Source organism: Petromyzon marinus (genome assembly GCF_048934315.1).
Source record: "Petromyzon marinus isolate PM22_M1 ecotype Great Lakes invasive population chromosome 73 unlocalized genomic scaffold, UKy_Petmar_22M1.pri1.0 chr73_unloc.3, whole genome shotgun sequence".
Classification (NCBI taxonomy): Eukaryota; Metazoa; Chordata; class Hyperoartia; order Petromyzontiformes; family Petromyzontidae; genus Petromyzon; species Petromyzon marinus.
The window spans coordinates 20017-33238 of record NW_027422609.1 but is presented as its reverse complement, the minus strand read 5'-3'; the positions used below and the strand labels follow the sequence as shown (position 1 = coordinate 33238).

The window sequence follows — 13222 nt, the reverse complement described above, 5'->3', positions numbered from 1 at the left end:
CAATCGGAATTGGCCCTCTCCCCCACAGCACTGTCCACGACAGCGTTGCCCGTCCAGCACCGCGAGGAGGTAGGGGGTTGTTTTGCCAGACACAGTGACACACACACACAGTGACACACTGAGACTCTACATAGCAACTCTCAGCTGTGATCGGTGACACTGACACACACAGTGACACACACACACTAACACCCACACGGGTGTGACTGTGTGTGTGTGTGTGACTGACTAGTTCACTGTGTGTGTCTGACTGTGCGACTGTATGACTAGCGTGTGTGTGGCTGTGACACTAACACTGCGACACTGACTGTGTGACACTTGACTGTGTGTGTGTGTGTCTGTGACTGTGTGTGTGACTGCGGCTGACTGTGTGTGTGTGTGACTGTGTGTGACTGTGTGTGACTGTGTGTGACTGTGTGACTATGTGCGTGTGACTGTGACTATGTTTGTGTGTGTGTGACTATGTGCGTGTGTGTGTGACTGTGACTATGTTTGTGTGTGTGACTGTGTGTGTGTGTGACTGTGTGACTATGTTTGTGTGTGTGTGTGACTGTGCGACTATGCGTGTGTGTCTGACTATGCGTGTGTGTGTGTGACTGTGCGACTATGCGTGTGTGTCTGTGACTGTGTGTGTGACTATGCGTGTTTGTGTGTGTGACTGTGACTATGTGTGTGTGTGCGACTGTGTGTGTGTGTGAGACTGTGCGACTATGCATGTGTGTCTGTGACTGTGACTTTGTGTGTGTCTGTGACTGTGTGACTATGCGTGTGTGTGTGTGACTGTGCGACTATGCGTGTGTGTCTGACTATGCGTGTGTGTATGTGACTGTGCGACTATGCGTGTGTGTCTGTGACTGTGCGACTATGCGTGTGTGTCTGACTATGCGTGTGTGTGTGACTGTGCGACTATGCGTGTGTGACTGTGACTATGTGTATGTGTCCGTGACTGTGTGTGTGACTGTGTGTGTGTGACTATGCGTGTTTGTGTGTGTGACTGTGACTATGTGTGTGTGTGTGACTGTGACTATGTGTGTGTGTGCGACTGTGTGACTGTGTGTGTGTGTGAGACTGTGCGACTATGCATGTGTGTCTGTGACTGTGACTATGTGTGTGTCTGTGACTGTGTGACTATGCGTGTGTGTGTGTGACTGTGCGACTATGCGTGTGTGTCTGACTATGCGTGTGTGTGTGTGACTGTGCGACTATGCGTGTGTGTCTGTGACTGTGACTATGTGTGTGTCTGTGACTGTGTGACTATGCGTGTGTGTGTGTGACTGTGCGACTATGCGTGTGTGTCTGACTATGCGTGTGTGTGTGACTGTGCGACTATGCGTGTGTGTCTGTGACTGCGACTTTGTGTGTGTGACTATGCGTGTTTGTGTGTGTGACTGTGCGACTGTGTGTGTGTGTGTGAGACTGTGTGACTATGCGTGTGTGACTGTGCGACTGTGCGTGTGACACTGACACTGTGACACTGTGCGGCTGTGACTGTGTGCAGGGTGATGCGGGTGTACAACACCCAAACACGCCGAGTGGCGTTCAACGTCAGCAAACTCCCCTCGCTCACCGGCTCCTCAACCACACACCGCGAGGTAACCGTGGCAACCGCCGCTCCTCAGCCACACATGTTGGTTAACGTGGTTGTTGTTGTTGTGTTGGTTAACGTGGTTGTTGTTGTTGTGTTGATTAACGTGGTTGTTGTTGTTGTGTTGGTTAACGTGGTTGTTGTTGTTGTGTTGGTTAACGTGGTTGTGGTTGTTGTGTTGGTTAACGTGGTTGTGTTGGTTAACGTGGTGGTAGTGGTTGTTGTTGTGTTGGTTAACGTGGTTGTGTTGGTTAACGTGGTGGTAGTGGTTGTTGTTGTTGTGTTGGTTAACGTGGTTAACGTGGTTGTTGTTGTTGTGTTGGTTAACGTGGTTGTTGTTGTTGTGTTGGTTAACGTGGTTGTTGTTGTTGTGTTGGTTAACGTGGTTGTTGTTGTTGTGTTGGTTAACGTGGTTGTTGTTGTTGTTGTTGTGTTGGTTAACGTGGTTGTTGTTGTTGTTGTGTTGGTTAACGTGGTTGTGTTGGTTAACGTGGTGGTAGTGGTTGTTGTTGTGTTGGTTAACGTGGTTGTGTTGGTTAACGTGGTGGTAGTGGTTGTTGTTGTTGTGTTGGTTAACGTGGTTAACGTGGTTGTTGTTGTTGTGTTGGTTAACGTGGTTGTTGTTGTTGTGTTGGTTAACGTGGTTGTTGTTGTTGTGTTGGTTAACGTGGTTGTTGTTGTTGTGTTGGTTAACGTGGTTGTTGTTGTTGTGTTGGTTAACGTGGTTGTTGTGTTGGTTAACGTGGTTGTTGTGTTGGTTAACGTGGTTGTTGTGTTGGTTAACGTGGTTGTTGTTGTTGTGTTGGTTAACGTGGTTGTTGTGTTGGTTAACGTGGTTGTTGTGTTGGTTAACGTGGTTGTTGTTGTGTTGGTTAACGTGGTTGTTGTGTTGGTTAACGTGGTTGTTGTGTTGGTTAACGTGGTTGTTGTGTTGGTTAACGTGGTTGTTGTTGTGTTGTGTTGGTTAACGTGGTTGTTGTTGTGTTGTGTTGGTTAACGTGGTTGTTGTTGTGTTGTGTTGGTTAACGTGGTTGTTGTTGTGTTGGTTAACGTGGTTGTTGTTGTTGTGTTGGTTAATGTGGTTGTGTTGGTTAACGTGGTTGTTGTTGTGTTGGTTAACGTGGTTGTTGTGTTGGTTAACGTGGTTGTTGTGTTGGTTAACGTGGTTGTTGTTGTGGTTGTTGTTAACGTGGTTGTTGTTGTGTTGGTTAACGTGGTTGTTGTTGTTGTGTTGGTTAACGTTGTTGTTGTGTTGGTTAACGTTGTTGTTGTGTTGGTTAACGTTGTTGTTGTGTTGGTTAACGTGGTTGTTGTGTTGGTTAACGTGGTTGTTGTGTTGGTTAACGTGGTTGTTGTGTTGGTTAACGTGGTTGTTGTTGTTGTGTTGGTTAACGTGGTTGTTGTTGTTGTGTTGGTTAACGTGGTTGTTGTGTTGGTTAACGTGGTTGTTGTGTTGGTTAACGTGGTTGTTGTTGTTGTGTTGGTTAACGTGGTTGTTGTTGTTGTGTTGGTTAACGTGGTTGTTGTGTTGGTTAACGTGGTTGTTGTGTTGGTTAATGTGGTTGTTGTGTTGGTTAACGTGGTTGTTGTTGTTGTTGTGTTGGTTAACGTGGTTGTTGTTGTTGTGTTGGTTAACGTGGTTGTTGTGTTGGTTAACGTGGTTGTGTTGGTTAACGTGGTTGTTGTGTTGGTTAACGTGGTTGTGTTGGTTAACGTGGTTGTTGTTATTGTGTTGGTTAACATGGTGGTAGTGGTTGTGTTGGTTAACGTGGTTGTGTTGGTTAACGTGGTTGTTGTTAACGTGGTTGTTGTTGTTGTGTTGGTAGTGGTTGTTGTTGTTGTGTTGGTTAACGTGGTTGTTGTGTTGGTAGTGGTTGTTGTTGTTGTTGTGTTGGTTAACGTGGTTGTTGTTGTGTTGGTTGTAGTGGTTGTTGTTGTTGTGTTGGTTAACGTGGTTGTTGTTGTTGTGTTGGTTAACGTGGTTGTTGTTGTTGTGTTGGTTAACGTGGTTGTTGTTGTTGTGTTGGTTAACGTGGGTGGTAGTGGTTGTTGTGTTGGTTAACGTGGTTGTTGTTGTTGTGTTGGTTAACGTGGTTGTTGTTGTTGTGTTGGTTAACGTGGGTGGTAGTGGTTCTTGTGTTGGTTAACGTGGTTGTTGTTGTTGTGTTGGTTAACGTGGTTGTTGTTGTTGTGTTGGTTAACGTGGGTGGTAGTGGTTGTTGTGTTGGTTAACGTGGTTGTTGTTAACGTGGTGGTAGTGGTTGTTGTGGTGGTGGTGGTGGCCGCAGGTGAAGATGGGTCGCATGTTTCACGACGATAGTATGAGGTCGTGGTTAACGTTGTTAACGTTGTTAACGTTGTTAACGTGGTTAACGTGGTTGTGGTTGTTGTTGTAGTGGTGGTTGTTGTAGTGGTTGTTGACGTGGTTGTTGTTGTTGTTGACATGGTTGTGGTTGTGGTGGTGGTGTTGCCTGTAGGTGAAGATGGACCGCATGTTTCACGACGACAGTATGAGGTCGTTGTTAACGTGGTTAACGTGGTGGTTGTTGTTGTGGTGGTGGTGGTTGTAGGTGAAGATTGGTCGCATGTTTCACGACGACAGTATGAGGTCGTTGTTAACGTGGTTGTTGACATGGTTGTTGTTGTTGTGGTGTTGCCTGTAGGTGAAGATGAGTCCCATGTTTCACGACTACAGTATGAGGTCGTTGTTAACGTGGTTAACGTGGTTGTTGTTGTAGTGGTGGTTGTTGTAGTGGTTGTTGACGTGGTTGTTGTTGTTGACGTGGTTGTGGTTGTTGTTGTGGTGTTGCCTGTAGGTGAAGATGGGCCGCATGTTTCACGACGACAGTATGAGGTCGTTGTTAACGTGGTTAACGTGGTTGTTGTTGTTGTTGTGGTGGTTGTTGTTGTTGTTGACATGGTTGTTGTGGTGTTGCCTGTAGGTGAAGATGGGTCGCATGTTTCACGACGACAGTATGAGGTCGTTGTTAACGTGGTGGTTGTTGTGGTGGTGTTGCCTGTAGGTGAAGATGGGTCGCATGTTTCACGACGACAGTATGAGGTCGTTGTTAACGTGGTTAACGTTGTTGTTGTTAACGTGGTTAACGTTGTTGTTGTAGTTGTTGTTGTTGTGGTGGTTGTTGTTGTTGTGGTGTTGCCTGTAGGTGAAGATGGGCCGCATGTTTCACGACGACAGTATGAGGTCGTTGTTAACGTGGTTAACGTGGTTGTTGTTGTTGTTGTGGTGGTTGTTGTAGTGGTTGTTGACATGGTTGTTGTTGTAGTGGTTGTTGTTGTAGTGGTTGTTGACATGGTTGTTGTTGTTGTGGTGGTGGTAGTGGTGTTGCCTGTAGGTGAAGATGGGTCGCATGTTTCACGACGACAGTATGAGGTCGTTGTTAACGTGGTTAACGTGGTTGTTGTTGTTGTTGTTGTGGTGGTTGTTGTAGTGGTTGTTGACTTGGTTGTTGTTGTTGTTGACATGGTTGTGGTTGTTGTTGTGGTGTTGCCTGTAGGTGAAGATGGGTCGCATGTTTCACGACGACAGTATGAGGTCGTTGTTAAAGTTGTTAACGTGGTTGTTGTTGTTGACGTGGTTGTTGTTGTTGTTGACATGGTTGTGGTTGTGGTGGTGGTGTTGCCTGTAGGTGAAGATGGGCCGCATGTTTCACGACGACAGTATGAGGTCGTTGTTAACGTGGTTAACGTGGTGGTTGTTGTTGTGGTGGTGGTGGTTGTAGGTGAAGATTGGTCGCATGTTTCACGACGACAGTATGAGGTCGTTGTTAACGTGGTTGTTGACATGGTTGTTGTTGTTGTGGTGTTGCCTGTAGGTGAAGATGAGTCCCATGTTTCACGACTACAGTATGAGGTCGTTGTTAACGTGGTTAACGTGGTTGTTGTTGTAGTGGTGGTTGTTGTAGTGGTTGTTGACGTGGTTGTTGTTGTTGACGTGGTTGTGGTTGTTGTTGTGGTGTTGCCTGTAGGTGAAGATGGGCCGCATGTTTCACGACGACAGTATGAGGTCGTTGTTAACGTGGTTAACGTGGTTGTTGTTGTTGTTGTGGTGGTTGTTGTTGTTGTTGACATGGTTGTTGTGGTGTTGCCTGTAGGTGAAGATGGGTCGCATGTTTCACGACGACAGTATGAGGTCGTTGTTAACGTGGTGGTTGTTGTGGTGGTGTTGCCTGTAGGTGAAGATGGGTCGCATGTTTCACGACGACAGTATGAGGTCGTTGTTAACGTGGTTAACGTTGTTGTTGTTAACGTGGTTAACGTTGTTGTTGTAGTAGTTGTTGTTGTTGTTGTTGTGGTGGTTGTTGTTGTTGTGGTGTTGCCTGTAGGTGAAGATGGGCCGCATGTTTCACGACGACAGTATGAGGTCGTTGTTAACGTGGTTAACGTGGTTGTTGTTGTTGTGGTGGTTGTTGTAGTGGTTGTTGACATGGTTGTTGTTGTAGTGGTTGTTGTTGTAGTGGTTGTTGACATGGTTGTTGTTGTTGTGGTGGTGGTAGTGGTGTTGCCTGTAGGTGAAGATGGGTCGCATGTTTCACGACGACAGTATGAGGTCGTTGTTAACGTGGTTAACGTGGTTGTTGTTGTTGTGGTGGTTGTTGTAGTGGTTGTTGACTTGGTTGTTGTTGTTGTTGACATGGTTGTGGTTGTTGTTGTGGTGTTGCCTGTAGGTGAAGATGGGTCGCATGTTTCACGACGACAGTATGAGGTCGTTGTTAACGTGGTTGTAGTGGTTGTGGTTGTTGTTGTGGTGGTGGTGGTTGTGGTGTTGCCTGTAGATGAAGATGGGTCGCATGTTTCACGACGACAGTATGAGGTCGTTGTTAACGTGGTTAACGTGGTTGTTGTTGTTGTAGTTGTTGTGGTGGTTGTTGTAGTGGTTGTTGACTTGGTTGTTGTTGTTGACATGGTTGTGGTTGTTGTTGTGGTGTTGCCTGTAGGTGAAGATGGGTCGCATGTTTCACGACGACAGTATGAGGTCGTTGTTAACGTGGTTAACGTGGTTAACGTGGTTGTTGTTGTTAACCTGGTGGTTGTTAACGTGGTTAACGTGGTTGTTGTGGTTGTTGTTGTGGTGTTGCCTGTAGGTGAAGATGGGTCGCATGTTTCACGACGACAGTATGAGGTTGTTGTTAACGTGGTTAATGTGTTTAACGTTGTTATTAACGTGGTGGTTGTTGTTGTAGTGGTTGTTGTTGTGGTGGTGGTGGTTGTGGTGTTGCCTGTAGGTGAAGATGGGTCGCATGTTTCACGACGACAGTATGAGGTCGTTGTTAACGTGGTTAACGTGGTTGTTGTTGTTGTTAACGTGGTTGTTGTTGTTGTGGTGTTGCCTGCAGGTCAAGATGGGTCGCATGTTTCACGACGACAGTATGAGGTCGTTGTTAAAGTTGTTAACGTGGTTGTTGTTGTTGACGTGGTTGTTGTTGTTGTTGACATGGTTGTTGTTGTGGTGGTGGTGGTGGTGCCTGTAGGTGAAGATGGGTCACATGTTTCACGACGACAGTATGAGGTCGTTGTTAACGTGGTTAACATGGTTGTGGTTGTTGACGTGGTGGTTGTTGTGGTGGTGGTGGTTGTAGGTGAAGATGGGTCGCATGTTTCACGACGACAGTATGAGGTCGTTGTTAACGTGGTTAACGTGGTTGTTGTTGTGGTGGTTGTGGTTGTTGTTGTGGTTGTTGTTGTTGTTGTGGTGTTGCCTGTAGGTGAAGATGGGCCGCATGTTTCACGACGACAGTATGAGGTCGTTGTTAACGTGGTTAACGTGGTTGTTGTTGTTGTTGTGGTGGTTGTTGTAGTGGTTGTTGACATGGTTGTTGTTGTAGTGGTTGTTGTTGTAGTGGTTGTTGACATGGTTGTTGTTGTTGTGGTGGTGGTAGTGGTGTTGCCTGTAGGTGAAGATGGGTCGCATGTTTCACGACGACAGTATGAGGTCGTTGTTAACGTGGTTAACGTGGTTGTTGTTGTTGTTGTGGTGGTTGTTGTAGTGGTTGTTGACTTGGTTGTTGTTGTTGTTGACATGGTTGTGGTTGTTGTTGTGGTGTTGCCTGTAGGTGAAGATGGGTCGCATGTTTCACGACGACAGTATGAGGTCGTTGTTAACGTGGTTAACGTGGTTGTAGTGGTTGTGGTTGTTGTTGTGGTGGTGGTGGTTGTGGTGTTGCCTGTAGGTGAAGATGGGTCGCATGTTTCACGACGACAGTATGAGGTCGTTGTTAACGTGGTTAACGTGGTTGTTGTTGTTGTTGTAGTTGTTGTGGTGGTTGTTGTAGTGGTTGTTGACTTGGTTGTTGTTGTTGACATGGTTGTGGTTGTTGTTGTGGTGTTGCCTGTAGGTGAAGATGGGTCGCATGTTTCACGACGACAGTATGAGGTCGTTGTTAACGTGGTTAACGTGGTTAACGTGGTTGTTGTTGTTAACCTGGTGGTTGTTAACGTGGTTAACGTGGTTGTTGTGGTTGTTGTTGTGGTGTTGCCTGTAGGTGAAGATGGGTCGCATGTTTCACGACGACAGTATGAGGTTGTTGTTAACGTGGTTAACGTGGTTAACGTGTTTAACGTTGTTATTAACGTGGTGGTTGTTGTTGTAGTGGTTGTTGTTGTGGTGGTGGTGGTTGTGGTGTTGCCTGTAGGTGAAGATGGGTCGCATGTTTCACGACGACAGTATGAGGTCGTTGTTAACGTGGTTAACGTGGTTGTTGTTGTTGTTAACGTGGTTGTTGTTGTTGTGGTGTTTCCTGCAGGTCAAGATGGGTCGCATGTTTCACGACGACAGTATGAGGTCGTTGTTAAAGTTGTTAACGTGGTTGTTGTTGTTGACGTGGTTGTTGTTGTTGTTGACATGGTTGTTGTTGTGGTGGTGGTGGTGGTGGTGCCTGTAGATGAAGATGGGTCACATGTTTCACGACGACAGTATGAGGTCGTTGTTAACGTGGTTAACGTGGTTGTGGTTGTTGACGTGGTGGTTGTTGTGGTGGTGGTGGTTGTAGGTGAAGATGGGTCGCATGTTTCACGACGACAGTATGAGGTCGTTGTTAACGTGGTTAACGTGGTTGTTGTTGTTGACGTGGTTGTTGTTGTTGTGGTGTTGTTGCCTGCAGGTGAAGATGGGTCGCATGTTTCACGACGACAGTATGAGGTCGTTGTTGACGTGGTTAACGTGGTTGTTGTTGTTGTTGTGGTGGTTGTTGTTGTTGTTGACATGGTTGTTGTTGTTGTTGTTGTTGTGGTGGTTGTTGTTGTTGTTGACATGGTTGTTGTTGTGGTGTTGCCTGTAGGTGAAGATGGGCCGCATGTTTCACGACGACAGTATGAGGTCGTTGTTGACGTGGTTAACGTGGTTGTTGTTGTGGTGGTTGTTGTTGTTGTTGTGGTGGTTGTTGTTGTTGTGGTGTTGCCTGTAGGTGAAGATGGGCCGCATGTTTCACGACGACAGTATGAGGTCGTTGTTAACGTGGTTAACGTGCTTGTTGTTGTTGTTGTTGACGTGGTTGTTGTTGTTGTTGTGGTGTTGCCTGTAGGTGAAGATGGGTCGCATGTTTCACGACGACAGTATGAGGTCGTTGTTAACGTGGTTAACGTGCTTGTTGTTGTTGTTGTTGACGTGGTTGTTGTTGTTGTTGTGGTGTTGCCTGTAGGTGAAGATGGGTCGCATGTTTCACGACGACAGTATGAGGTCGTTCTTCCGGCGTCTCTCCTTCACGCCGGACGGCTCCCACCTTCTGGCACCAGGTGCGGTGCACGCAGCCAGCAGTGGAGAGAACCTGGCGGTGGTGGCGGTGGTGGCGGTGGTGGTGGTGGTGGTGAGGGTGGTGGTAAGGGTGGTGGTAGTGGTGATGAGGGTGGTGACGGTGGTGGTGACGGTGGTGGTGACGGTGGTGGTGACGGTGGTGGTGACGGTGGTGGTGATGGTGGTGACGGTGGTGGTGACGGTGGTGGTGATGGTGGTGACGGTGGTGGTGACGGTGGTGGTGACGGTGGTGGTGGTGGTGGTGACGGTGGTGGTGGTGGTGGTGACGGTGGTGACGGTGGTGACGGTGGTGGTGGTAAGGGTGATGGTGGTGAGGGTGGTGGTGGTGGTGGTGACGGTGACGGTGGTGGTGGTGACGGTGGTGGTGGTGGTGGTGGTGACGGTGGTGGTGGTGGTGGTGACGGTGGTGGTGATGGTGGTGGTGGTGGCGGTGGTGGTGGTGGTGGTGGTGATGGTGGTGGTGGTGACGGTGGTGGTGACGGTGATGGTGGTGGTGGTGGTGGTGAGGGTGACGGTGGTGACGGTGACGTTGGTGATGGTGACGTTGGTGATGGTGATGGTGGTGGTGATGGTGTTTCTGAGTTCCGCGTGCTCTATCCACAGCTGGCTGCATCGAGTCGGGAGACTCGGTCATGAACACAACCTACGTGTTCTCACGGAGCAACCTGAAAAAGTGAGCTGAGTGGGGTTCACGATGTCCGTGTCTCTGAGTGGGGTTCACGATGTCCGTGTCTCTCTGTGGGGTTCACGATGTCCGTGTCTCTGTGCGAGGTTCACGATGTCCGTGTCTCTGTGCGAGGTTCACGATGTCCGTGTCTCTCTGTGGGGTTCACGATGTCCGTGTCTCTGAGTGGGGTTCACGATGTCCGTATCACTGAGTGAGGTTCACGATGTCCGTGTCACTGAGTGGGGTTCACGATGTCCGTGTCACTGAGTGGGGTTCACAATGTCCGTGTCACTGAGTGGGGTTCACAATGTCCGTGTCTCTGAGTGGGGTTCACGATGTCCGTATCACTGAGTGAGGTTCACGATGTCCGTGTCACTGAGTGGGGTTCACGATGTCCGTGTCTCTGAGCGGGGTTCACGATGTCCGTGTCGCTGAGTGGGGTTCACGATGTCCGTGTCTCTGAGTGGGGTTCACGATGTCCGTGTCTCTGAGTGGGGTTCACGATGTCCGTGTCACTGAGTGGGGTTCACGATGTCCGTGTCTCTGAGTGGGGTTCACGATGTCCGTGTCTCTCTGTGGGGTTCACGATGTCCGTGTCTCTGAGTGGGGTTCACGATGTCCGTGTCTCTGAGTGGGGTTCACGATGTCCGTGTCTCTGAGTGGGGTTCACGATGTCCGTGTCTCTGAGTGGGGTTCACGATGTCCGTGTCTCTCTGTGGGGTTCACGATGTCCGTGTCTCTCTGTAGTTCACGATGTCCGTGTCACTGAGTGGGGTTCACGATGTCCGTGTCACTGAGTGGGGTTCACGATGTCCGTGTCTCTGAGTGGGGTTCACGATGTCCGTGTCACTGAGTGGGGTTCACGATGTCCGTGTCTCTCTGTGGGGTTCACGATGTCCGTGTCACTGAGTGGGGTTCACGATGTCCGTGTCTCTCTGCGGGGTTCACGATGTCCGTGTCACTGAGTGGGGTTCACGATGTCCGTGTCTCTGAGTGGGGTTCACGATGTCCGTGTCTCTCTGCGGGGTTCACGATGTCCGTGTCTCTCTGTGGGGTTCACGATGTCCGTGTCTCTCTGTGGGGTTCACGATGTCCGTGTCTCTCTGTGGGGTTCACGATGTCCGTGTCTCTCTGCGGGGTTCACGATGTCCGTGTCTCTCTGCGGGGTTCACGATGTCTGTGTCTCTGAGCGGGGTTCACGATGTCCGTGTCTCTGAGTGGGGTTCACGATGTCCGTGTCTCTGAGCGGGGTTCACGATGTCCGTGTCTCTCTGTGGGGTTCACGATGTCCGTGTCTCTGAGTGGGGTTCACGATGTCCGTGTCACTGAGTGGGGTTCACGATGTCCGTGTCTCTCTGCGGGGTTCACGATGTCCGTGTCTCTCTGCGGGGTTCACGATGTCCGTGTCTCTCTGTGGGGTTCACGATGTCCGTGTCTCTCTGTGGGGTTCACGATGTCCGTGTCACTGAGTGAGGTTCACGATGTCCGTGTCTCTCTGCGGGGTTCACGATGTCCGTGTCTCTCTGCGGGGTTCACGATGTCCGTGTCTCTGAGTGTGGTTCACGATGTCCGTGTCTCTGAGTGGGGTTCACGATGTCCGTGTCTCTCTGCGGGGTTCACGATGTCCGTGTCTCTGAGTGGGGTTCACGATGTCCGTGTCTCTCTGCGGGGTTCACGATGTCCGTGTCTCTGAGTGTGGTTCACGATGTCCGTGTCTCTGAGCGGGGTTCACGATGTCCGTGTCTCTGAGTGGGGTTCACGATGTCCGTGTCTCTCTGTGGGGTTCACGATGTCCGTGTCTCTCTGCGGGGTTCACGATGTCCGTGTCTCTGAGCGGGGTTCACGATGTCCGTGTCTCTCTGTGGGGTTCACGATGTCCGTGTCTCTCTGCGGGGTTCACGATGTCCGTGTCTCTGAGTGGGGTTCACGATGTCCGTGTCACTGAGTGGGGTTCACGATGTCCGTGTCACTGAGTGGGGTTCACGATGTCCGTGTCTCTGTGGGGTTCACGATGTCCGTGTCTCTCTGTGGGGTTCACGATGTCCGTGTCTCTCTGCGGGGTTCACGATGTCCGTGTCACTGAGTGGGGTTCACGATGTCCGTGTCTCTGAGTGGGGTTCACGATGTCCGTGTCTCTGAGCGGGGTTCACGATGTCCGTGTCTCTCTGTGGGGTTCACGATGTCCGTGTCTCTCTGCGGGGTTCACGATGTCCGTGTCTCTGAGCGGGGTTCACGATGTCCGTGTCTCTGAGTGGGGTTCACGATGTCCGTGTCTCTCTGTGGGGTTCACGATGTCCGTGTCTCTCTGCGGGGTTCACGATGTCCGTGTCTCTGAGTGTGGTTCACGATGTCCGTGTCTCTCTGTGGGGTTCACGATGTCCGTGTCACTGAGTGGGGTTCACGATTTCCGTGTCTCTCTGTGGGGTTCACGATGTCCGTGTCTCTGAGTGGGGTTCACGATGTCCGTGTCTCTCTGTGGGGTTCACGATGTCCGTGTCACTGAGTGGGGTTCACGATGTCCGTGTCTCTGTGCGAGGTTCACGATGTCCGTGTCTCTCTGCGGGGTTCACGATGTCCGTGTCTCTGAGTGGGGTTCACGATGTCCGTGTCACTGAGTGGGGTTCACGATGTCCGTGTCTCTCTGTGGGGTTCACGATGTCCGTGTCTCTGAGTGGGGTTCACGATGTCCGTGTCTCTGAGTGGGGTTCACGATGTCCGTGTCACTGAGTGGGGTTCACGATGTCCGTGTCTCTCTGTGGGGTTCACGATGTCCGTGTCTCTGAGTGGGGTTCACGATGTCCGTGTCTCTGAGTGGGGTTCACGATGTCCGTGTCACTGAGTGGGGTTCACGATGTCCGTGTCTCTCTGTGGGGTTCACGATGTCCGTGTCTCTGAGTGGGGTTCACGATGTCCGTGTCTCTGAGTGGGGTTCACGATGTCCGTGTCACTGAGTGGGGTTCACGATGTCCGTGTCTCTCTGTGGGGTTCACGATGTCCGTGTCTCTGAGTGGGGTTCACGATGTCCGTGTCTCTGAGTGGGGTTCACGATGTCCATGTCACTGAGTGGGGTTCACGATGTCCGTGTCACTGAGTGGGGTTCACGATGTCCGTGTCTCTCTGTGGGGTTCACGATGTCCGTGTCTCTGAGTGGGGTTCACGATGTCCGTGTCACTGAGTGGGGTTCACGATGTCCGTGTCACTG

At 50.0% G+C, this 13222-nt stretch overlaps 1 protein-coding gene across 1 annotated transcript in view; it reads left to right on the top strand.

Moving 5' to 3' along the window:
- Positions 1-13222, top strand: part of LOC142908138 (chromatin assembly factor 1 subunit B-like) — a gene marked incomplete at its 3' end in the record, with an annotated part of 51592 nt that overhangs the window by 22297 nt on the left and 16073 nt on the right. The window contains exons 7-9 of the mRNA XM_076058403.1: positions 1499-1592; positions 9241-9334; positions 9957-10026. Coding sequence (XP_075914518.1) covers positions 1499-1592; positions 9241-9334; positions 9957-10026 — 258 coding nt within the window. The remainder of the gene's footprint in view (positions 1-1498; positions 1593-9240; positions 9335-9956; positions 10027-13222) is intronic.